The sequence below is a fragment of the Ciconia boyciana genome, chromosome 1 (assembly GCF_034638445.1).
Source record: "Ciconia boyciana chromosome 1, ASM3463844v1, whole genome shotgun sequence".
Classification (NCBI taxonomy): domain Eukaryota; kingdom Metazoa; phylum Chordata; class Aves; order Ciconiiformes; family Ciconiidae; genus Ciconia; species Ciconia boyciana.
The window spans coordinates 45,019,933-45,045,995 of NC_132934.1; the positions used below are offsets into that span (position 1 = coordinate 45,019,933).

Here is a 26,063-nt window from a genome sequence, read left to right on the forward strand (position 1 = left end):
CATAAATAGCAGGATTTTTACCAGATACTATTATGGCCTTCTCAGAGTATCATCAATTTAATCAAAAACATACAGAAAGGATCACAAGACTAAAAGTAACAATCACTCAGTATAATCCATTACAACTTGTTAGTTTATTTTTGATGAATTTTCAGTTTTCTGCTTTATCATAAAGTCAGGATGGAAGAATTTGTGTTAGTAGGAAAATCTCCAAAGTGTGCTTCCTGAAGTTTATGATCTGTACATTTATTTCGCTCAGAGAAGAGATGAGTTGCCTCTGTATGGTCTCTTTATAACTCAGGAGTTTATTGTGACTTTTTCTTAGCAAAAGAAGAATAATGAAAAGCAAATCTTCAAATATGATATTGAATCAGTGTCACGGTGTTAAGGCGGATTTGATTGTTGTCAACATGCATATGTGTGTTGATGTGAATTGCATGAATATTAAAAACCTTGAAGGAAGTTTCTGTGTCTCAGAACCTCATTAATTTAGGCTTATTTTGTTTATAAAAGAGACCTCTCTTCTTGTGGCTTGGTGTCAGTTTATGAAGTTTTTTGTGGGGTTGTAGTATATGCCAAGTATTCTTTCTATTAAGACCCATTTAATTGGATTAGATTAAGAGAGCTGGAGAGACTCTGATCACTGTAACAAAAAGTATAGTGGTGTTTGATTCGATAACAGATGTGTTGAAAGCAGAATACAAACACAATATCATATGTTCTTACGACCATTAATTTCGGAAGCATGATCTTGTGTGCTGAAAGACAAACTCAGCTGATCGGTCACAGCTATGCTTATAATTAGAAATGTCATGTTATGACTAGTTCATTTTGGCATCAAGTCCTCCACAGTGAGTGATGGGAGTTGCTGGACTTCCACAGCAACAAAAGGTTCATAGTATCTCCCCTTATGTGACTTACATCTGAATAAAATTTGAGCTTACCTAAACACTGATGAATGTCTCTTTACTTGATCCTGGCAAAAGCGCACTGTACAGCTTCTGTATAGACTATAAGGCAGATATAATGTCTTTGCCCAAGGTCACGCTGTAAGTCCCTGAGCCTGTCTACAGTATTCAGTGGATAATGCTTCTGGCACCAAGCACTTCAGCACAAGGTCAGGAGTCTACCAACAGGGTCCTTCTTGCCTAAGTTCAAGGACTGACAAGCAATCGGAAACTTGAACTTGTTACTTGGACCAGAATGTCTTTTATCAGTGTATGTCAGAGTTTCCACATCATGCAGGAGGGAGAGGGCCTGAGATGTGGATCTTGAGACTGTTGAGTTGTCCATTGTCTTCAAGACAAGGTCATGTTTCTCTTTCACCATAAGCAGCATTTGTCTTTTTTGTAATAAATTAGTGGTTTTGTTCATTGTGGTAATATTAAAATGAAATAACTTTTTGTGAGATCAAATGATAAAAACACAACAGTGTATTTAGTATAGCTCGTTCCTTTTCATAATATTTTCAGTGTGCCGTTATGACTGAGTGGTGTCAGCTATGTGTGAAGTATTCTGTGCAGTGTCCTGTGGCAGAGATTTCTAGATGGGATTTGAGTTCCTTGATTGCTCCCTTGTTTTATCATTTCAGAGTGGATGATGATGAGACATACTGCAGGGCGGTGACAGAATACGCTAGAGCATGCTCTCATGCTGGGTACCCAGTGCGGGACTGGAGGGATGACTTTCCTGCCTGTAGTAAGGCTCTTTAATAAAGCATACTATGTGACCTTTGAGATACTCCATGTATTAATTTCAAATAATTCCATCTTGACAACATTTGTCACTATAGGACTCGAACCTGATACTGAAGTAGATCAGCCAGCTCCACTATTGCTAGCAAACAATGAAGTCAATGACATGCTTGAGGAATATTTTAATTCCATTGTGATCTGATCTAGATCCATACAAAATTCATGTTTCCACAGATTGCTTGAAACATCATGTGTGCTGATCATATTCTAAGATGGAGAACAAACGTCTGTGGAGATCTGATGTTGCCCCTTTCCCCAGATGACCTTTCAGCCTCTACTGGCCCTATAACAGAATTCATACAGTTCATCCAGCTCCTTCTAGTCATCACCATCACCCATCAATTGCAGTTCAGTCTCATGCACAAGACTTTGAACTAGCTGAGATATGAGCACATGTTCCTCTGTCAGAGAAACTATAATTTCTTTTGGAGGGGTGATGTAAGAATTTGGTAAAGAAAGACTTAAATACTGATAAGAGATTCCCCACAGTTCATCAGTTAAAACCTCTCCAAACAATCCATTGTATCTGATCTGAATAATTACCTATACCAGAAGTGCTGCACAACTGTTTATTTGAGAGGGAGGGGTTCTCCAGTATGGAAAGAGAAATTGCACTAATGTTCAATGTACCATGTATTTTTTCTAGCTGAGAAGTGTGAAGACAGCTTTGTACACCGTGACTGTATCAGTTGTTGTCCACCAACCTGCACATTTGAAAAAGATTGTCTTGGCAGCAACCTACACTGCTTAGATGGCTGTTACTGTCCAGATGGTAAGTACTGCCAATTTTATGTGAAAAAAATATATGTAAAGCTAATATCCTGCATCATAATCACATTGTCTAAATAGACTGTGCTTAAAGTTAAAGCCTGAAAATATGAATATTGTAAATTCTGCTCTAGCTGTTGTTATTCTCACTGTGATTCTTCCTTTTACTGTGTTCTAAACATTTCTCTAGAATACAAAGATGGCTCAGAATGAAATATCAGTTAAAATCTGGAGCCATCACTAATGCTTGCTACAATAAGATATTGCATAGATTTAATCCACTTTATTTGAATTATTCCAGAATCTATTGAGGTTTTGTTTAAACAGAATGTGTCTTATGCTCTGTACAAGAAAAGAAACTTCCTGAGACCTGTACTCAATAAAAATTAGGGATTGGACTATGAACAGTCCTGTTCTGGAAGGACAAAAGATTATGTGATCACAGAATCTTTTCATTTTTGAATCTGTACAGTTTTACGTGCTTAAGGCAGACGTTTTTCATAAAGCAACTGTTCAGAGCGACAACTGCTTTGAGAGAGCTTCACTGTTCATCACTCTCATCTCTCTGCACTCACTGGGAATCCTTTTTCTGGTCCCCAGTTAAGACTGGTGAGATCATCTTCTGGCAGATTTGAATGTTTGAGTCAGATGGGGGAAAAGCAGTGATCCAGAGTTTGTTAATTTGTTTTTTATCTCATTTATTAACTTCCCTCCCAATAGGTCTCATTATGGAAAATGGAACTTGTATCTCTGTGTCGAATTGTCCTTGTATTTATCATGGAACTGCCTTCCCTGTAGGCTCAAAAATTGAACAAGAATGTAGCAACTGGTATGTGAAAGCCTCACATCTGTGTTTCCTCTCTCTGTGACTGCTGCCCATAGTTAGTTTAACATCATAGTCACACTTAGATCTTAAAGAATAGTTAGTATCTATGTTTTACAGTCTGGGCCCTGTGTATCGCTAAAATATGCAGGCTATTCTATGGAAGGGGTGAATTCAAGACATATTAATTAGCTCAAAGCTGCTCTTTTTGCTAAAGATCAGAACACTGAATTTCTGTGTTTTGTGATTTTTCTTTTCAGTATTTGTATTGGTGGCATTTGGAACTGCACAGATCATGATTGCCCAGGTATCTGTATTTCATTATTCTTTTCTCTCCTCAGTGAACATAAGGGATAAACTTTTCAGAAGACAACAGAACCAAATATGATCCAAGGGCTTGGGATGCTAATTTAAGAAGCAAGAGTAAGCAGATGGATGTTGAGAGTAGCAGTGGGCCAGCTGGGGTTAAGCTGTTAACTGCCTGACCATACTCATCTTTTCCCATTTGCTTCCCCAACTCAGTGTGTTACATCCACCTCTTGTTGTCTACCTCCCATTTACACTCTTATGCTCTTTGGGGCAGGTGGCTTATTCCTACTGCCTGTGCAGTAGCTAGGCCAGGTATAAGGATCTCCTCCCTTCTAGGTGCAATTGTAACGCAAATAATAAGAAAAACATCATTCTGATGCTCTGTGTGCTGTATTTTCTCCCTTGTAATGGCCGTTCATGTTTGGATAATGATCCTTATCTTTAAAGATTACATGTCTTTGTAATGAGTTACTCAGAGGAACATGCAGTAGTCGGGTAGTGAAACTCCCTTGACAGTCCTGTATCTTAGACAAGATTATACTATGAAACTTGTGAAAGAGAGAATTTTTTACAAATGAAGGAGCCCCCTCTGAATGAAGCAATAAACAAAGCTTAACAGTTACTAAGCAAGGCTTGACAGAGTGGATCTGTAGTGTAAAACAGTTGACACAGAGAACCACTCTGTATGTCTTGTGTGTGTTGTGTGTGCATGTGGGGGGTTAATTATGACTACTCTAGTCTGGTCCTAGGGACTGAATGCCTGTTAGTAGCAGGAGCAGGTTAGATGTGCTCCCACAGAGCACCTCCTGCAGTAGTTGCAGCCAAAACGAATCTACTTCATGTGCTCTGGCACTGCTCCGTGGTCTGAATCAACGTGCAGTAAGTGGGGATGCACTGGAGACTTGCTTCAACAGTGCACTCCTGACCTGAACTGAAAAATGAATATAGATGCACCCTGAGGACAGACACCTGCAACCTCTTCATACCTGCGGTAAAAAGCAGTGCCGTAGTACCTAGAAGGAAGGAGAAAGAAGCTTGTCCTCTTTCACACTCAGTCTTGCCAGAAGATGATGAGGAAGAAGATTCTAGGAAACTTCAGAGTTGTAATAAAGAGAAAGCTCTTTTGTATTTTAGAGAACTCGTGACTCAAAGGCATCTCATCTAGTTAGAACCAAAAGATGCTGTGCATTGGTGTGTGCAATATGAGATGGTATCTGATGGAAATAGGTGTATGTAACATACTTTATTTCCAAATGCTGTAATAGCTAGATAGATTAAAGTTAGCCTGGATTATGTGCTTAGAAATAAGGAGAAAGTTTCTTATTTATCACTCTTCCATCATTTACAGAATAATGGTACATTCCTATGCAAGTGAACATTCTTGTTTATCCTTTTTCTCTTGAGCTGAGTGCTCCATCACAGGTAGCTCTCATTTCACAACATTTGATGGACGTCATTTTACCTTTCTTGGGATTTGCCAGTACATTTTGGTAAAAGGCACTGGGAAAAACAAATTCACAATCACTTTACAGAAAGCACCTTGTGGACAGGTAAGTCACACTTTTGTGGAACATTCACAACAAACGTGTCCATCCATATTTCAGGCAATTTTGTATAGGTTCTACTGTAAACTACCGGGTTATGTTTAACAGAAAATACCACGAATTGAAACCATTTTACAGCTTTTTTGTAAGCGATTGTATTGCTACATGTTGTATTGACCTTTGTAAAACCAATTGCATCTTTAGAGGGATAAAGTCTAAAGAGTTATTAATTTATGCACATTAAACAAGTATATACATCTTTGGTTATGGTACAAATAGATGTCTTAGGCTTTAGAAAAGCCCTTGCTGGCACCACTGAACAGGTTTAATATACTGCTAGTTAGGCTTTTTTTTTTTTTGGTACTTTAGATTTTTATTTGATATGTTATAGCATATTTAATTTGTTGGAACAATGCCTTTTAGAAAACCATTGAAGAGACTAGCCACCACACATACTTGTTTGAAAGTATTTTGGCAGGTATCCAACAACAGGCTTTACTAATAGAGGTGCTTATAAAAAGTACTTATCTGTGAGACTGGATTTAATGATGTTATTAGTCACCTAGGCTCTCAGGAGAAGGGGCTCTAAGACAGTGACTCACAGCTGCCCGTGTGCTGAGGGCTGGGATGCCTGAACTCATCAGCAGGGAGTGATGCACTGAAGCTGCCCTACTATGGGACTGTCTCTCATGTCCCTTCAAAACCTAGACTATGAGCTGGTGCCTCTACTTTTTTTGTAGGCACCTCCCTCTCCTGCATAGGTGTTAAGACTCCTGTTTCTGCATTTCAGGTGGCCTCAAGCATGAGATGGTTGGTTAGGTAGCCACTGAGAGACAAGGATGCTACTGGAAATGACCCTTAGCACAACTCTAGGCACCGTGGAAAATTTCTGGGTGAAAACATAGGGGCCGTGGGAAGTATAAGATGCTTGGTTTAAGCTGGTTATGTGTCACCTTTTGTCCTGTACTTAGGTTCATTAATTCTGCCTGGATAGCACTTTAAAATGATGGATGTGAGTTAGTTAATAAGTCTCCATTTTTTGATAGTCAGATATTTATAAATTATTGTAGAATAATTCTGGAGAAATTATATCCTTTTGGTCTGCAGTCAGAGATCATGACTACATTTCAAGGCGAGAAGCACCTTCCTGTCTGCAATAGTTTCTTTCTCCTGCATTGCTGCATTTGGGCTCTGGTTGCACCAGCTCGATATAGATGGGGTCAGACTCTTGCTCAAACGCTGGTTAACCCAGCAATGAGGAGTACCCAGGATGCCCATGCAAGTATGGCCTTTTGAACCCAGTATCAGTACTTGAGGACCTCTGCCCACTTATTACTAGACTGTCATAACAGCTAAAATGCATTCTCCTTGCTCTAATATGTTTTATTATGTTCTACATACAATTTCGGGTGCTCTGTTTAATGCTTTGAGTGATAGTTTACAACTGATTTACCTGATGACAGTTCTAGTATTTCCTTTCTATACAACTGTTTTTTTCCCCTGTTTGTTTTTGCTTTCCATGGTAATAATAATGTCTTTGCCTGTTTCTGATGGTGAAACTTGTTTCTACTTAGAACTTCGACCATGCCTGCATTGAGTCTATAACACTAGTTCTTGAGGATGATGTGAGCAAACAAGTAACTCTCACGAGATATGGTCAAGTCCAAACTGGCCCTAACCAAGTTTTTAACCTTAATGGTAAGAAGTGCATGGAGTAGAATTTTACTAGGGTTCATATTCTTTCTTTTATACGCTCCAAAGCTTTTAAATAATATCTGTCTATGAAAAAAGAATTTCTTCAAACATAACTTATGAAATGTACAATCACTTCTTATAACCTTAGTAATGGTTCTAGAAATGTACTTTTTCAGGCTGTGAAATAGAGTCCTTCATTATGCCCTCATTTCTTTGCATTTCTAATCTTGCAGTTCCACTCATTTTGTTTGTGTTTAGGGGGGAGGATGTAAGAAAAAGAAGGGAGGTGAAGAGGGGTTGGAAATCATCTTGATGCTGATGTTAAGGTCTAGCTTGATTGAAGCTTTTTGGAATAAATGGCATGGAATAGAATCCATGTGCTCTACGGGATCTACATTGCCTTCAGTGATGACTTATGTTTTGATTTCAGGCAGGTTACTTTACCTTTTTGGAAAGGATAGTAAAATAAATCAGCCTTAAAAGGATGTTATAAAATTAAGCACTGAAGGTGGAAATGATATTGTTAAATTTCATATCTTACAGCGATCAGTAGTAAATTCTTACTGGATTTTTAGTCTCTTTCTGAAAGAGTAAACTGGGAGTTCCCCTTTCCTTTCACAGCCTCTGGCAAAACAGAGTTTAGGGAGTTCTGTGCTGGTGGTTTCAGCTATGTCTTTTTGTCATTGAATTTGTCCAGTCACAGTTCTGCTTTTGGCATTCACAGCTTCCTATGGCAATGAGTTTCATAGCTCTATACTTTCAGTTATGTTGACAGTTCTGCTTCATAATTTCATTGATAATTTCATTTTATGTCTTTTGAATCAGTCCCTATTCACTTTCTTGTCTCTTTCCATGGTCTGTGACAAATACAATCTATGACAAATATTTTGGTGTCACATTCTTGATAATTGGGTGTATCTAGTAAGTCTTATCAGGTAAGAACATCTTTAAGCTCACATAAGCATTTTATCTGCCTCTTCTGAGGTTATGCACCTAAGTGTGTGTGTGTGCATGTGTAGAGGCTGCTTGTGAAGGTAGATCTGCTTTAAGCCTGCAGCTGCAAGTAGCCCAATGATGTGTAGCAAATGAATGCTGTGACTGTGAAATTTCCATTTCCTTGCATGGTGGATTTGCTGGGAAGGAAAGCTGGGAATTTGATAGGGTCTTAGTTCACATACAGTCTAAGGAAGGAGCTATACTGATGTCATATCAATAGTAGTAAGAGAGAACCTTCTATCTAAAGATTGCAATACACTTTACAGACATCTGTTAATTAGTCTCATAACATCCCTGGAGACTAAGAAACAAGTGGTTTCTTGTCTTCTCATTGCCAGAGGCATGCTGTTGCATTGCTTTCTTCTAAAAAAAAAAAGAAATGCAAGAGTTGTTTCTGGATAACTCACAGGTACAGAAAGGTGAGAGATTTTTTACTGTCGACAGTAGTTGCAATTCCTGATTTGTGTTGCTAATGAAAAAAATATGTAGTCTCCTAAGTTCAGATGGAGAATAGGTGAGGTTATTTGGCTGCAGGTGAGGTTGTGCATAGTTCCTCATTTTATTTCTGAGTTTCCAAATCTATTTTGTTTAAGGGGTAAACCAATACAACCTTGAAGTTGGATTTCAGTGACGTTGTTTTTCTTTTTTTTTGCTATGTGCAGGGGCTATTGAAATTCAGAATATATCTTCTTTCTTTGTTCAACTGAAAACTAGTTTTGGTTTGAAGATACTGTTTGCTAAAGATGGAGAGAGAATCTATGTTCAAGTTGATGTCAGATGGAAGAGAAGAACGTTAGGACTATGTGGAACGTACAATGGGAATTTAAGAGATGATTTTCTGTAAGTTGCATATTGTACATTTAGATTGTGTTTAATAACAAGTGAAAAGTTTTGTTGAATGTAATCATCTGATTATTTCATTTCATTAACATGCTTATACTTTATTAAAATAACCAATATAAAATCTCTTCAATTAAAATGTTAGTCACTTTTTAAAATATGAAACTCATAAATTTAGCTACATCATTCTAAGATGTTTAGCTAAGCAATTCTAGAAAACTACCATATTATTTGTAGAAGTTCTTGGATGATGATATTGCTTGAATGCACTTTTTTTCCTCCCTGCTGCTCCCTTATCAACAGAGCTAATACATGAGCACTGACAAAAAGAGTGGATGATAATATTAGTATCATCCTCATCTGATTAACACTTACTACTGCTTGATTTTTTTTTCTCACATCAGGTTTTAATGGAAAAATATGTAATTCTGAACCACAGGAATAGTTTAATTAGAAGGGCACACTTTCCTTATTCTTTTACTTGATTTCCTCCAAGGTTCCTCAAGCTATAATGTCACACAACGTTTCTAGCAATAATGAATGCTTTTGAAATACTTGGTGAAAAACAGCATCAAAATGCAAACAGCCCCCCTTTAGAACATTGAAATTAGCTAACAGGTCAAATTTTTTACATTTCACTGAATGTATGTACTCGAATAAAGGCCAAACTCTCCTCTCATTAATGCCTCCTCCAACTGATTTCAGAGTACTTGAATTAAGCGTGAGGGCAGACTTTGAGTGTTAGAATATTTTTGCATGAGTAAAATATTGAGGAAAAAGCTTCACATGCCCTCTCTTCTTTTATACCTCACAGATGGAAATTCTTTTGACATGTTGAATGTTCAATGTGACTGCATCTAAGGCTTTTCGATGTACTTGCGTCCTTACCTATGTAGTCCATAAGGTCAGCAGGACAGTTGCAGTGTTGATCTTTTCCTTTTCAGTTCTCCAGCCGGGATGATAGAAGGGACCCCACAACTTCATGCCAATGCATGGAAGGTTTCCTCAGCTTGTTCTGTGCCCATCAATATTCCTGTGGCTGATCCCTGCAACGTTAATCAGCAAAATGGTATGTTTTCACATGGGAGTCCAGGATTAGCTGTATCTTATTATTATGGGACATTTTTTGTTTTCTCTGTGAACGAGTTGCACATACATGTATTTCAACTTCAGGTTTAGATGTGCACTCTTTCTTTCCTTTTGCTTTTTTGGCAAAGACCATTCTTTCCATAGCATGTAAAATGAAGTAAATCCTTTGTAAATACAAGCTAGTTGATCATTTAATGCTGGGTGTACTGGCCATGAGTCCTAAATTCTGCTGTCTAACATACATGCAGAGTGCTACGCAGAACACCATCTGTAGTCCTGTAAATTATGCCAGTCAAGAGGAATGATGTGATGCACATTTGTAGATTGACAAAGAAAGTACAGGAGACAGTGTCTTGCTGAGACAGTGTTCAGATCGAAAGTCCTGTCTCTGGCTTCTCCATGCTTGTTGCATTAAGAGTTTCCTTATTCTCCATCTATGCTCGCTGACACGAACTGATGCAAACAATCTGAGATCCGTGGATTTTTTCAAATTCCTGAGTAAAGATTTCGTTTTGGCTGGTTTGACATGCCTGTGTTTTGTGTTGAACCTTCACTGTCTCCTCCTTTCCATGTTGCTGTTCTTTTCAATTAATGAAGACAACGGGCAGACAGTAGATGCCAATTCTGACAGAATTTAGTCTAATGTTTTTAATGTTTCAGACATAAGGCCTCACTAAGGATGTGGGATTTGGCCATATTTAGAGCCTGTGGGAGCAAGCCTAGAATAACCATAAACCTTTAAGAATCTGGGGCATTCTAAGACTTTTTATGCCTTCAGCATTGGCTGCCTTCTAAACCAGTACATTTCAGCCAAGTTAGCTCTCTCCAAGATTCTTCATGCCTCACCTTCAGTTCTGTGATTCCTCAGTGAAGGTGGATTTTGACATAAATGTAAGCTGCTTAGAGCAGGAGGGTGGACTACATGACCTTCTGAGGTCCCTTCCAGCCTGAATTTTCCTGTAATCCAGTAATCATCATTGGAAAAAGCAGTCCCTGAGTAAGTGGTCCTGCCCCACGCTACCACCTGTGCTGAGCCAGCACAAGAATTTTTCCAGGTCTCTGATGATCTAAATCCGATGAAACTGAAAAATAAATGATTGTTTGTTTGTTTCTTATTTTGTCAGGTTACTTTTCAACCAAGTCAAGTTCATTCCTTGAATCTAGTTTACTGAGAGACTCCAGAAATCCTTGTGTCAGTGTGTGTATGTGGGAATGAACAGGGAGGATGAAGGGGAGGGACACTCTTAGCAGCAAATTTGGCATAAATATGATCCACACTATGGTGTTCCAGATATATTCCACCACTTGTGGTGGTAGTATGCTTCAGTGGTAGGAGGAGGGTCTGTTGGCGCTAGAACGTATATGGCCAGCTTGGGACTTGCATGCCCTTGAGCTCCAGTTTGTAATGCTTCCTGAGTCCACATGCCAAGAAGTACATGGCCATTGCTGATTTTAAAGCTAAATGAAACATCAAGTAAGAAAAACCATATTCCAAGCTTTGGAGGACTCTTCTAACTAACTCTTTTGAAATATATTATTTTGCCATTTAAGTTTCCTGCACTACTAGAGGAAGGCATAACTGGTTTTACATAGTTATTTTTATCTTAATTGGAGTTTATTGTTGAGGAAGTTGCTTACAATGTCAGTTTAAAACCATAGAACTTTGCAGAAAGGCATTGTATACGAGTTTTTGTTGCACAACTGACTATGTTTGGTTTTAATATTCTGTGCTATTCATTTGACTAACTGTTATATTAAAATGGATCTGGCTAAAACAATGTCACCTTCTCTTAGCTGGGTATGCATCTCACTGTGATATCATCAATCAAGAAGTTTTTGCTCCCTGCCATGCCTACATCAGTCCAGGATTATACTACCAACTATGCCGCTTTGATGCATGCAGATGCGGAAGCAGCTGTTTGTGTAATGCTTTGGCACACTATGCTTACGTCTGTGGCAAGCACGGGGTCGTCGTTGACTTCAGATCTCATATTTCTTACTGTGGTGAGTAACGTTTGCAGAACAGAGTATCTTTTAGAAATGTGTAAAATTCTACAAATATAATTCGCTCCACAAGATACAGGGATTGATCTTTTTTGCTGGAAACTAGAATTGTGCCGTGGGCTAATGACATACTCAGGGGAGAACGCTAACAGCCTTTACGTTAGGCCTCTGAGTCAGGGACCCTGAGCTGCCTCACAGGGGGTACCTATCCCTTTCCATTGGCTACAGAGGGAATTTAAATTTCTGACTTTGAACCCCTAAGTCATATGGAAGCCCCTATTAGGCTAAAATAGTCAGGGAGTGGCAGGAGCAGGGCTGTTCCCTAAGGGAAGGCAAGCCGGCATGGGCAGGGTGGGCAGTGATTTGCCAAGTAGGATATAGCAATGATTTAAAACAAGGCATTTCTAAACCATAGAGTAATGCCTCAACCTTAACTGGACCATTCTTCCTGTCTTGGAAGCCTGAGTTACTAGATAGACACACCCACCACACACACACACACACTTAACGTATATAAAGACTAGACACCCACTGCTTACAAAATAGACAATTCCAGCCAAGGAATTGTCTAACATAAATTCACCTGAATCTAAACATTTCTGACTTAAGAAATCAGTAAAACAGCATGTTTTTCTCATGCATTTTAACTCACCCCAGTGCAGCAAGAGACCATTTTGCTTTGCTGTTTTGCACTCCCATGATATACTGCTTTGTTTTCTGTTTTTCACATTTAAGAGTAAGTTGTTTTCCCTTCTCTTTCCCTCTCTCTCCTCCAGCTGTGATCTGTCACAGTGGTATGCTTTATCATCAGTGCTCTTCTTTTTGTAAACACTCCTGTGCTTCACTTTCTATGGCAAATATCTGTGGTGATGACTGCGCAGAAGGATGTAATTGTCCTGATGGGAAATATTTTGAAGAGTCGGTCAACTTTTGTGTATCAATGTAAGTCATAAGGAAATAGAATATATGCGTAGGCACATTTTCCTCTTTCCAGCAAAATTTCACGTAGTTTCTCTGCTGTTTCCCTCAAGATGTAGACTGCCTAAACAGGATAGCAAGCAATATGTGAAGATTTCATATTCTTTTGTACTAATCGATAGTGGGACCTTGCCTGCTACTGTGTGTACAGCCATCTACTGCACTTCAGAGAAGATATGTCACACTGCTTTAGAGAAGGGTGATGAAACTTTTTTAATTCATGGGAAAGCATTTTCACATGAAAACCTTGTCTTTAACACTTAAGAAAAAATGAGAAGGAATCTACATAGTAGCACTCTTTAAAGTCAGGGATAGTATGGAGAGAGTGGCTAGGAGTATCTTTTTTTCTGTCTCACAATGCAAACCCCTTCAGTTAAATGGAAGGAAATGGTCAATGAAATGAAATCGTTTTTGTACTTTGTGTACAAAATTTTTACAGCTTACCGCCATGGGGAGTTACTGAGTTCGGGAACTGAATTAAAAACTGGAATGAGTATTTATATACATTTCAAGATTAAACAGAGTTATTGCTGTTCATTGCGACATATATTTTGGAAAGATTAATAAAGTTCATACTGTAGGGATAAAGACTGTTTCAAACTATTAAAGAGTGTGAGGTAACTTGGTATTCCCATATTTTTGCATGGTTTCTAGGGAATTCTGCTGCTACTTCTACCCCATCTGGCTTTTATCACAGACAGAGTTAATGGATTTTGCTATGATAATTCCTCTGTCCCATGAATTTGACAGTAGTTTGAATGGGAACTACATGTTGCCATACTACTCCCATAACTGGGAAGAAAAGCTCCTTCCTATAAGACTAATGCACAGAAACAGCAAATGAATAATATAGAGATTGAGGAAAATCCTGGCTTTGTTGAAGATGGTAGGAGTTTTGCCACTGACTTCAATACAGTCAGAGTGTCAAACTTTAGTTTTTGCCTTTAGAAGTATATTGTAAATATAAAGATTGAGTTAATGAATTATAAGGCCTGCTTATCATAATAGCTTGATAAATGGATTGCCCTTAAATCCCATTTCATCTTGCTTTTGTATCTACATGCATAAATATTCTTTTAACAGATCTGCCTGTCATTGTCATTACAAGGGCAAAGCCCTCCAGCCTGGAGAAATCCTCCCTACACCAACAGGCTCCTGGTAGGTTTGAGCACCAAGTTTTATCTTTCATGTATCACAGTTAGGATGCTACTCAAGAGCCTTGAGAATTTTTTCACGTAGAATGAAGGTCTATTGTATCAAGATTTTATTTTTGTGACACACTTAGTAAAAGGGAGACTAATATAAATTGGATTATGTAGCTGATTATTTTAACAACAGGATACCTGGAAAATTCTGTAAGCCAGGGACTAAAGAATATCTCAAAACACACACATAGAGGTTGCAGTCCTGTTCTTAGACCTGGGGGCATTATGATAGCAATATGAGGCTGGTTTCAGAAGAATAAACAATGTGATTCTATTTTGGAAAGTCTTTCAAACAAAGGCTTGCAAGGAGCTATATTTATGTCATTTTGTGTTATTAATTCACGATGGAATCCTGACCTCACTGAAACAAGTGGGGAAACCTCCCAGGTTTCCTGGTCATACTTGTTCATTTTACAAGAAATGCTCTCAACGTGCTGATTTAAAATCATGTCTGTGACTTGAGTGTCAAGGTTGATTCTTGCTGAGGTCTTATATATTATAGTTGTTATAACTGAAGCTTGGTAATCATGTAGTTTAAGAAGTGAGAGTAGGGGCTTAATTTTTCTGCCATTGTTATGCCTCTGCAATGCTTTGTCTTTTTCACATTTTTTCTTTTAAGGAGAAGGAAAAAATGAGGACTAGGTTTATTGTCAAATGTGTTTTTCTGTAATTCTGTATTTTATCATAAAAAGAATCAAGCTGTGCATCCTAACGTCTGTGCAACAGGAAATTCGCATACTGTATCCTTCCATATTCACCAAGGCGGCTAAGGTTCTGTGTTACACTGCCAGCATCCTGAATCACCTGGCCCTACGTTCCCACAGAGGCTGACATACCCAGATTCTTTTTTATTTTGGTGAAAGTTAGGCAATTAAATAGTAGTACATAAACACCTTTGTGAGTTTGGGCCCTCATTACAGATCAGCGGTTAGAAAACACCAACAAAATGTTGGTCTGAACTCATGCTTTCAGATTTTAATCCTCCTTCTCCTGATTTCTGTTGTTTAAATTGAGTTAAGTTGTATTATCTTTTTTAAGATGGTGGCTACAAAACATTTTCCCCTTGAATAAAGATGGGTTTGCTTTTCTTTTCCAGTCAGTGTTTGAATGGAACAGTAAAATGTATTGAAGCCACTACAGAAAATACAGGTAATTTACAGTCTTGTCTCATGTTACAGTTGCACAGAGAGAGTTTTCAACATTGAATAGTCATTTGGTTTTCTCCTCATATGTATTTTGTATTTTCTATTTTATCTCATATATATTTTATCTTGTGTATGAGATACTTAACGTCATGATGTATTTACAATAGGAGGTTAGGAGCACAAGTTGTCTTGGTTTTTTCTTTTTCCTTTTTCTGTAGCACAAATTGTACTAAGTCACTTGGGAAATTAAAAAAATAAATAATTACATGTGAGGTGTAGGTCAATATGTTCTCATGGGAATACCTAAAATTAGGCTCAGTATCCATGTTTAGAAAGCCTTAAGATCTTGATTTCTAGAAAGTAAATTTTTAATGGATTTAGAAGGGATTTCAGTATACTGAAAATTATGCCACTTCTAAAGACTCTGTCTACCTAAGGTATAATTACTGCATCTTTAAGAATGGGCTGTGTATCCAGGGTGCATAGATCCAGATGCTTAATATTAAATTTTGGTCTTTTTTTTACATTAAAACATATATTAATTTTATATCTCTGTAATACAAAGGAAGTTACAGACTTTTATTCAGATCGTATTCTTATGTGTACTGTAATGTAGGCTAACTGCATTAAAATAAATAGATTGTGAACAAAAAACAAATAGAAAACCTTCAGTGTAAAAGAGCAGTTGATCTCATTTAACCTGCATTTTGCATTTGAAGTTCACATATGCCCTGAAGGAAAAATCTACTATGACTGCAGATCTCCTGTGCCTGGATTACCAGCAGCGGGTGTGAATTGCGGGATCTCTTGTGCGAACCTTGCCATGAACTTCTCCTGTGTGCCCTCACCACCCTGTGCAAGTGGCTGCATTTGCCCCCCTCGGTAAGCTTTGGCAGAGCAACCTGGAGCACAAGCCATATACATATTTTTCACAGTTTGACTGCGTGTTTTTTTTTGCTTTTTAAATCCTAGTGGTGTCACAAGTTTAATTTTGAAGCTATTGTTCTATAAATTTTTACAGGTATACAGTCACAGTTAAAAGGCCAGCTCTTTCTTTTGTCTCTGAGAGCCCTTTTGTCCTTCCTGCTGGTGTGGGGCTCCATGCTATAATGCTTCCTCAGTTGGAGTCCCACAGTTTCTCCATCCTGAGACCATGATTCCAATACCCCATGAGATAGATACCCAACTTGCTACCAGTCTGATTGGCTGGTATTTGGGACTCTCTGGACAGGAGATGACTCCCACCACTTGCACGGTATCGTTTATTTAAGTGTAGAAGCAAACATGGCAAAAAATCATAATGTAAACCATCTGTGTTCCTGCTTACTGCCCAAGTAATTGTCTCACCTAGACTTCCACTTACAGTACTGATGCCCAACCTGGGGCAGGAGGCGGGGCGGGGGGATGTGTGTGCGGGCTCGATCCTGCCCTCTTCCCCTTCATTCTCTCTGCTCTTCTGAACTCAGACAAAGTTTTTGTTTTCTCAGCTCATGTATTTGGATTTGGTGCGCAGAAACAGTCTGCTGAGCTTTGCAGGGGTCACATCAAAGTACAAAAGCATTTGTTGTGAAGTTTCTGTCAGGATCAATCACCACTCCCTCCATCTGTTTCCATTCCCTCCCCTGATACCTGCTGCATGCACTTTCAAATTTGAAGCGTCAAATATACTGTGCAAATTGCTGCAATTTGATCTCAGGTGGAGTGCTCCCTGTTTTTTCTCAAGATTTGATTTTATTTCACTGTATGTGTAGCCAATGGTCCCCTGACAGTATATCAGTTGTGCACAGATCAGAGACTGCCAGAATTCCCCCTCCAGCAGCTTGTGATGTTCATAGATGACTAAGCACTGGTGAAGGACAGATTTCAGGCATAGCTATTTAAGATTTCACTAGTTGTTGTTGCCTGCTGTTTCACTAGTTGTTCTTGCCTGGTATTCTGTAGTCCTCTACAACCTCTGCCTCAACTAAGGAGTTAGCTTTCAAGACCATTAGTGTCATAGAGATAAACAATTATTTTAAACACAAAAATGCATGAATCTGTACAAGGCATCATATAAAAACGAGTACATATTTACTGAAACATCACTATGATATTTGCATGAACTTAAACTAGCAGCATTGTCATGAAAGTTCATTTGAAAGTTTGAAATAATTAAAATATAAGTTAAAAAACAGAGCTAAAGCCCTGCTCTCACAGTCAAGTAGTATTATACCATTTCAAATTAAATATGTTACTTGATTGTTTTCTGAATGATAAACTATAAAAGGGGTACAGACAAGCCAAATCCCAAGTTTCTGTCAAATAGTGGAGTAAAACACAGGAATGATTTTGTTAAGTGAGAGAATAAACACTTATTTTGCTATTAGATAGAAAAGTAAATGTGTAACATTTAGTGCAGTTAGTACCAGAATCGGTGTTAAATTGTATTTCTGGAGCCATTATGCCTTTCAGGCTCATAGTTCCCAGAAGTGAGTATGACTTTTAGCTAAGAAGGGACCAGCAGGGTTATCTTAAAAATTGGGTTCAGAAGTTCTCTTTTTTATACAAGCAAATGTTAAGCATATACCTCATGATATTAAATCTATATGGACAAGTCATGAAAGCCTTGTTATGAGAAGTTTTACTGTTATGTCATTTTTTAATTCTCTTAAGATGCTGTTCTTCTCTTTGTTTCTCCTTTCCCACCTTATTTCTACCACTACCCATTGTTTGACCCAATGACCTAACCTTTTGGGGTGGAATCTTGAATTCTGCTGGAGACTGGCACCTTATTTTAGCATCCTGGATATTTATGGTGCTCACAAAGTAAAGCAGCTTGTGCATGGTATTGAAACCCTTTCCTTTGGAACCCCATGACAGGATGGACTCCAGTATGCAAAAAATGGTCCTCTTAGAGTAAAAATGTTTTACATTTTCTATTGTTAAAATTCTTGCACGATAGCTTGTGGTTCTTTTAGTCGGTAGTTAAAGAGGTGACAAAGAATAAGAAACACTGAAAGTCTCTGGTATGCTATAAAAATTGAATAGAATAGCCCAAAATTTCCTGAGGAAATGAGCTAAGAACGACAATATCACCCAAAGATACACTGAAAGTCACCCTAACACTGAACTGGAGATATAAGAGGATAAGTTGAATTACAGAAGTACAGAAGCGCAGTATGGAAAGGGACCTCATGGGGCTAAGTTGTTCTCCTGCTCTTAGGTAGCATCAGCCATACCTATGTTATTCTTGGCAGATATTTAACTTCCATTGACAGAGACTCTAACTGACCTTCCCAAGCCATCCGTTCTAGTGCTTTCCTATCTTTAATAATTTTTCGGAACACTTGACTCTTTTACTTAAAACCAGTTAATCTTTAATGAACCAGGAATTATGGGGAGAAGAAAACTCTAATGTGTGTACTCCTTTTAACTTCAACTTCAGTTGAAGCAATCTCAAGGTCAGACTTTGTAAATGCATCTCTCTGTACTCTCGACCGTGCGTTGCAATGACAACTGCAGGAATTGCCCCCCTAAAGAGCAGCGCTGGGAGTGTCAGTGACATTTTTTTTTTAAAGTTAACGTTGCTAAGCAGGTGGAAATGAGGAGATAGCAACAAGTGGTTAACCACATCTCTGAGTCACTTATTCATGATCTAATTAGATTTGCCGCTTTTTGCATCAAATCCCGCTGTTTTGTCTTAACATTATTAGTTGTTTCCACTTCCCCGGGGTAGGCAGGTAACCTCTACCACTGCCCTTCCAAAAGAAAGTGTATTTCTTTTGTCCTGCTAACTCTGCAACAGCTGCCATGGCTCAGCTCACTATCCTGTGCTCAGAACAGGACGGTTGCTGCTCTGCGCAGAGGAGCAGGCACATCAGTCTGGCTGCTTCCCTGAGACAGGAGGACGAGGGAGCAGCAGAGAGGGAAGGGCAGCCGGGCTGCAGCCTCAGCAGCGTGTGTAACACACAGATGCTCTGCAGTTTGCAGGGAGGAGTACCGACACTACCTGCGCTCTGGTATAGGAGCTGCTGCCCCACACCAAGGCACCCCTTTCGAGGTAGAAGGAGAGCAGCAGCTGTGAGCTTTGCGAGGTCTCCAGCTGTGCACAGTGGAGATCATTTGATTCAGACAGCTTTTGCTGCTGAAACAATTGTCCTTGGCTGGATGGAAGACCGGTTGCCCTTGGCGGGGTTTAGGCAATACACTACACATTCAGTTATGTTGATTTACTTGTGAAATTACACTTTCATCTTAATAATTCTTTTATTTTGAAGGATGGCTGAGCATAGAGGGAAATGTTATATTCCTGACAGTTGTCCATGCACCTGGAAGGACAGGGAATTTCTGTCAGGAGAAGTGATAGCTACACCATGTTACACCTGGTGAGTGACATGCATTTCGCATACTTCCAAATCATCTGGGTCTAGCCACAAAGGGAAATCAATACAGAAAACGCATTGAGCACGTTGAAAATCAAAATTGCTTGTTTATAGACAGTTACAGGATATATCTTTTATTAGGCTTACTAATAGACTTGGAAGAGTAAGCAGACTTTTGGGTGAGTGCTTCTTCTGGTCTGAAAAGGAAGCAGAAGATTTCCAAATTAAAAACCAGTCAATAGCAAATGCTTGATTCCAACATATCAGTTAATCTCTGAAAGAAAAGACATTTGGCATTTTGGAGAATAGAATATTATGAAAGACAACCAAGGAGAAAAAAAGATAAATTAAATGTATGACAGTGGTAAATAGTCTTTGGGAACTGGATTGTTTGCAGTGTGAGTTACCACTCAGCATGAGTGACTGTATAGGAAGAAGATGGGCAATTAAAAAAAAAAAGGAAATAAAAAAGCATTACAGTTGGAAAATGAGCATATTTTTTAAGGAGCCTTACCTGACTCCTATTGATGCAAAAGTTTTTCATCCATTATAATTTGCTAGCCAAAATATCTATCTTTAGTTAAGTATATATTTAATAATTTTTTTTTTTAAATAGCACTTTTCTGTCATGGCATCACCAATAATTTCAGAAGCAATCCACAGAATAGCTCTGTGTTTCAAGGTCTGAGACTACTCTTCCTTTTGTGAATTTCTGTGTGACTTGAAATAAAGAACCCAAGAAAGCTTCTTCCTGAAAATAAAAATAAAATGATCCTGCTATGAGAAGATACTGATTGTTAATTTTCCTTACAGTGTTTGTCGGAGAGGGATATTCAATTGCACTAGTTACCCCTGTCCTGCTGTATGCACTATTTATGGAGATCGACATTATTATACCTTTGATGGATTGGAGTACGATTATGTCAGTGACTGCCAAGCTTACCTGCTCAAGGTAGGAGGATTGTTCATACATTTCCATGTGTCCAAGTGAAAGTTTCTGTGAGAGGGCAAATATTTTGAACACTGGGAGATGATCTGTAGAAACAAACATTAAGAAAACAGGTGCAGAACAGATGTTTCTGAAAGAAAGAATCTGTAAATGACATTTTGTGCTCAGTCATTTGAAAATGTAAATGGGTGTGTCCTTATGTATCTATGTGGTCTAGAGAAAAATAGAAAACAATGTTTTCTGTTCTACCTTAACCATGCTTTCATCACAATGAGCGAAGAATAACACTATAGAAACTGTTCTAGAACTAGGTATAATCTATAGAATTATTTAATAATTATAAACTGCTTGGCAGAGGGTTAATGAGAACCTCTGAGGCTGCTTGGAATCCCTCTTGAATGTGATCTGCATCAGATCTGGAGTATATGTGTATAAGAATATCAAACACAATGATTTCATAATTCAACAATGAAATCCTTCATTGAGCTTGTCTGGCAGCTACATGGTAATGTTCCTCATAGCACAGATTTACAGTACATTGCTAGCCTTTTCTGTTTAAAAATACCATTACTGACATTTAGAAATATATTCTATTACTCACAACACTATTGTTTATTATCATTGTTGCTATTATTAAGGCTAAGAGTCTGTCTTCTGAGTTACAGTAATGTGTTTAGAAGAATATTCATTTTCTGTCAACCCTAACTGTCTAACCTTAAGAAAAAGCATGGTTTCTCAACAAGGACTACTGCAAATAGTTTATTTTGTGTATGCTGTAGTAGAGTATTCACAGCTGTGAAGTAAAATAGATTGGTTCCAGATTTTTTTCTTTGTTTAAAAAAAAAAAAAAAAGAGAGAGGTTTGATAAAGATAATAGGAATACCTCATAGCAGAGTCCTGGCATGTATCATATTGTCTCATAAAAGAGCTCTTACTCTTAGAGGTATATGAACCTTTGCACAAACCTTCCTCCTTTAAGATGCAAAAAATAGGGGTTACTTTACCTGTAAAATCATCTTGCCTGTATGATGAGGTGGAAAGGTAGGTTGTCATTTCTTAATTATTATGCCATCTAGCCAGAGAGGTGTGTAAGACAAATCTATGCAGCTTTTTCAAACTTCAGTATGATGCTGGAATGTTTTGCTTTTACAAGCAGATGTCACCTGCCACTCTATGGCATAAGAAAGTACCTATCAGGAAACAAACCATGGGGAGCATTTGGAGTCCAAGAATAAAGTTGGCAGCCACATAATTAAGGCATGTGGCACACTGCCAACAGACCTTTCTTCAGGTGAACGTGATGACACAGATGATGAAAATGCTGCCTACGTAGATCTGCTTTTCAGACTTTTCAGACTTTTTTCAGCTTTTCAAACTGTTTTTTTCCTGAAACTTAGCTAATGTGAGACAGTATGGCCTAATTTGTTAATCATTTTTCTTTTCTCTTTAGTATATGGAAAACTTTCATGATCTGTATCGAAGGACTGTTTATTACAAATTAGGCACTGCATAATTATGTCTGGAACAGATGATGTATTTGTGGGCTCATTTTTGACCGTGAAATGTTTGGAGAAGTTTTAGGGGAAAAAAAATAAAAGGAACAAAGGATGGGATAATATGGCAGATGCCCAAGAGCTTTGAGGGAACTAAAACACAGAACTGATGAACTATGTGATGTGCAATCCTGGAATCAAAGGAATGGAACATGGCAGTATAACCAAATATTTTAAAAGAACTCCATGGCTGAATTTGGCAGGAACAGACCAATATGTCTGATTTCCATGTGAAGAAAATTAATAGAAATTATAATAAAGAGAAATGACATGATATTGGGGAAGAGTTGAACTCTTTTTTTTTGTAAAAGAAATTCACGCATGATGAATCTTCTGAGTTATTCCGTGAGGACAATAAACATATGGATGAGGATGATCAGGTCAATATGTGTGTATTTCAGCTTAAAGACCTTTTGGAGACAGATTTCAACAAATATTTTTTAGAGACTAGTCTCTCACAGGATGAGAGTGAAGTTTCTCTGAGACATGAATTAAAAGTTAGATGTTACAAGATAGGAGTAAATGGCTTTTTTTTAGAATAGAGAAATCCCAGTGACATCCCACGGGGATCCATGCTGAGACCTGTGTTCAGCATCTTCAGAAACAATTTTGAAAAGGTGGTGTGAGGATTGAGGTGGAGCATGCTGATAGTAAAGAATCAGTCTGAACAGCTGAAACAAAGATGGACCACCAAAAGTTTCAGAAGATCTTACAGCAGAAAACACTGCATTATAAAATGGAGGATGAAATTCAGCAATGAAATATGCAAATCAGTGAATAGAAAAAATAACTGTAACTATGCTACCATGAAGATAGGCACTAAATTAGCTACTACTATGCAGGAATGGAATTTTATGTGAGAAAAATATATGAAACAGATGTAATTGGCCTCTTCCTAGTGGCAGCTTGACTGATAATCCAAAGTGTCATCCATTCTCCAACTTCACATATGCTTTTATTTGCATGTACACAGTTACACCACAGTTGTACCATGTACACGTACGCAGTTGTACCACATACTGATGCCATTAAACTACGTTATATGTGCGACGATAGCATGATGAGGCTGCTCTTTTTTGAAGTATCCTTTGTTGTTCCTAGAGCAGAAGTTTCCACAGCTGTCTCTTCATAATCATCCTCCCCTACATTGTGGCCATGTGCAATGACATTTTTTAATAGTAGTATCAGAGTAATATAATGAGTCTCCCTTGAGCTACTCTTTGTTCAGAAAGTATGTGAGAGAGCCCTGCCTCTTATAGCCTGTTATCCAAATAAGCAAGCCAGCTGGAAGGTGGGAAAGTATATGTAGTTGCAAAAGTTTAAATGCGTTGCCTGTCACCTTGGCAGGCACAGCTGTCCAGGGCAGTGTTGCCACCTAAACCATGCTACCTGTTCTACAAACCAACATTTTTTTTTTTAAACTTAAATCATAGAATCATAGAATGGTTTGGGTTGGAAGGGACCTTTAAAGATCATCTAGTCCAACCCTCCTGCCATGGTGGGTATGTGCTGTATGCTTCGTGTTCCCCACCTGTAAGGTATACAGAACATCATAGATCGGGTAGTGGCTAGTACACAATCCATTGACTTAATGGTAGTTTGCAGTGCTGTTACAGGGCTGATTTTTATGGATAACATGTAAAAGGCTCACCAAACACCTGAAATGGAAACAGCTGAAGTGGTTGTAATATTGTATATACAACACTGTAATAACTTTGTCCTTTCCCTTTTACTAATATTTTTCCTGTGAGAAGTGGACCGCTTTGTCTCTGCTATGTTATATACTCTAAAAAAAGGTGTTGTAGCAGTGCAATAAGGGAAATGAAAACTACAACAAATTTGTTGGCATACTAGTTCTTCCCAGATGTAAGAACTGAGTCCAAGAATTATAATCTGAATCCCATGTCCCCAGTGGCATGATAATGCACTGTTCCCATCCACGTTACCAGCCCTCACTGTTTGATTTGGCTGTTAGCCTCCCTAAATGGGATCTGTTTGAACAGCTCTTTAATTTGTCACTGTATTGCACTGTACCAGACAAAGAAGTCATCCTTACCTTTTACTAGGTTTTTAATAAGGAGCTCTTGTACTCCTATGGGAGAAAAATCAAGTATCGACTTTCAGCCAATTATGAAACTTCAAACTTTGTTTTCAACACCAGTATCATTGTCAGGCCTTTTTATTTAAGGTGACAGTAGGTGTATGAAAAAGACCTTTATAACTAGTTCAACAGATATATCCATCAGTCAGAAAATGACCAAAAAGATTTAATGCAGTAATTAAGAAAATTAGGGCAGTAATGTCTCATGAAATGATAACTTAATCTTTTTCAAGGAATTAGGAGTTACATTACACACTGAGAAGTAAAGTCCCTGTATGGATAAATGACATTCACAGAGAAGACATCAATATTTGCTTCTAACATTTTAGAACCTCAGTAATTTCAAAGGAAAAAAAGAAAAATCTTAGCCGATCAACTCATTTAAGTTTTGTCAGTGTAGATCACGTAAACACTTCATTTTAGCTAATCTGAATATTGATGAATTTAAACCAACCAGTTTCTTAATTAAAAAGATTTAAATAGCTTGCTTTCTTCCATTTTCTTGCTTATCTTCTGTCTTTCATGATGCTACATTCTTTCCGTAACAAAATGGTGTTATTTTTCTAGCAAACTTTTACTGCATGTTATTTGTACTTGCAGTCTATTTATTCCACTTGCCTGTTTCATGGACTTCTGCTTTTACAGTAAAATTGCTGTCTTTCTATCACACGTGTTGGCCTTTTTCTAGCTTTGTGGTGGTTTTCAGTCCTGCAGTTCAGTGCTTTTATTAAGGCTTGTAGGGTCAGTGCCCTTGAAGCCCCTCACACTTGTTCTCTTCTGAGAAGCAGAATTTTATTTTCTCTGATTTGGGGGAGTCTCCAAGCAAGAGTTTAGAAGGATAGTCTACCTGTCAGAATATCCTCGAATAAGAGGGAGCTCTGTTGTAATGCTTATCTGCCTTTTAAAAAAACCCCTAAAACAACCCACTGAAGTCTTTCCGTTACCTTTAGTATGTTGTCAATAAGGTCCTAAAGCGAAGAAAAGGAAGGACTGTTTTATTCCTGTATCACGAAAGATGGAGGTCAGCAGAACTAAGCCCTCATCCTTAAGTATTCACAATTTATGGATTAGTCCTAACTTTAAAGTATGCGATAAAAGTATTTTTACTTCTTTTCATCTGACATTGGGGGTTTGGCCTTTTTAAAGTCACCTTTTTAATCTTTTTGATGCAACCATGAAGGCTCTTTTAAAGCCAAAGTTATTACCAGATTTAGTGTGTTGGAGGATTATGAAAGCAACAACAAGACATTTGATCAAATAATTGAACTGCTATGCCAATTAGAAGTGCAGATGTAACTCTTTTGGGTCAGAAGACACCACATGAGAGCCCATTTGTTAAGGCAGAGGTTCAGTTAACAAAACATGCATGATCTGGTGAACCAGTTCTACAGTTTCCCAAATGATTATCCTATTGATGAGCAGTCCCCAGTGTTAGATACCTGGTCTGCCCTGGGGAATACGGCAAGGGAGCTCTTTTCTTGCATACCCCTTCTTTTGTAACTTGATGCAAGTTCAAATCTCTTCATTTATGATGCTTTTATTAGAATGCTTAATACAGAAGCTGGTTGAGGCACTGATAATCTTTTAGCCGGTACTTGCTGATATTTTCATCTTGATTGGTAAATTTGTTAAATGATGACTGGGCATAAGCTGGAGCAATCGCACACAAAGCAACAGTTCTTCAGTTACTCATTTGTCACATCTGAGGAGGTAGAAGTAGCCTTTATCCCATTTCCCCTTATTGACTATCTCTAATTTTTTGTGCAGCATTTTTCATCCTCATTTGTGCCAGGTAGCCAGTCTGTAGATCCATGAAGTTGGTAAACCTATAGAATGAAATAGTATTTTGCATGGTCTCTCTCATAGCATGTTTGCAAAATTAATACATTCTGCTTGCTGTTAGTCACCCTATGGAGGACTAAAGCTGCAGGTTCATGGTTAACCAACAT

The 26,063-nt window shown here is 38.2% G+C and overlaps 1 protein-coding gene across 1 annotated transcript in view; it reads left to right on the forward strand.

The window, feature by feature from the left end:
* The window catches only part of OTOGL (otogelin like), a 96,714-nt gene that overhangs the window by 16,329 nt on the left and 54,322 nt on the right, over window positions 1–26,063 (forward strand). Inside the window, exons 11-26 of the mRNA XM_072851111.1 lie at window positions 1,592–1,698; window positions 2,401–2,526; window positions 3,243–3,351; window positions 3,606–3,652; window positions 5,059–5,204; window positions 6,773–6,896; window positions 8,552–8,729; window positions 9,674–9,798; window positions 11,613–11,822; window positions 12,599–12,764; window positions 13,884–13,958; window positions 15,102–15,154; window positions 15,870–16,032; window positions 19,407–19,514; window positions 20,325–20,463; window positions 21,181–21,190. Of these exons, the coding sequence (XP_072707212.1) occupies window positions 1,592–1,698; window positions 2,401–2,526; window positions 3,243–3,351; window positions 3,606–3,652; window positions 5,059–5,204; window positions 6,773–6,896; window positions 8,552–8,729; window positions 9,674–9,798; window positions 11,613–11,822; window positions 12,599–12,764; window positions 13,884–13,958; window positions 15,102–15,154; window positions 15,870–16,032; window positions 19,407–19,514; window positions 20,325–20,463; window positions 21,181–21,190 (1,886 nt within the window). The remainder of the gene's footprint in view (window positions 1–1,591; window positions 1,699–2,400; window positions 2,527–3,242; window positions 3,352–3,605; window positions 3,653–5,058; window positions 5,205–6,772; window positions 6,897–8,551; window positions 8,730–9,673; window positions 9,799–11,612; window positions 11,823–12,598; window positions 12,765–13,883; window positions 13,959–15,101; window positions 15,155–15,869; window positions 16,033–19,406; window positions 19,515–20,324; window positions 20,464–21,180; window positions 21,191–26,063) is intronic.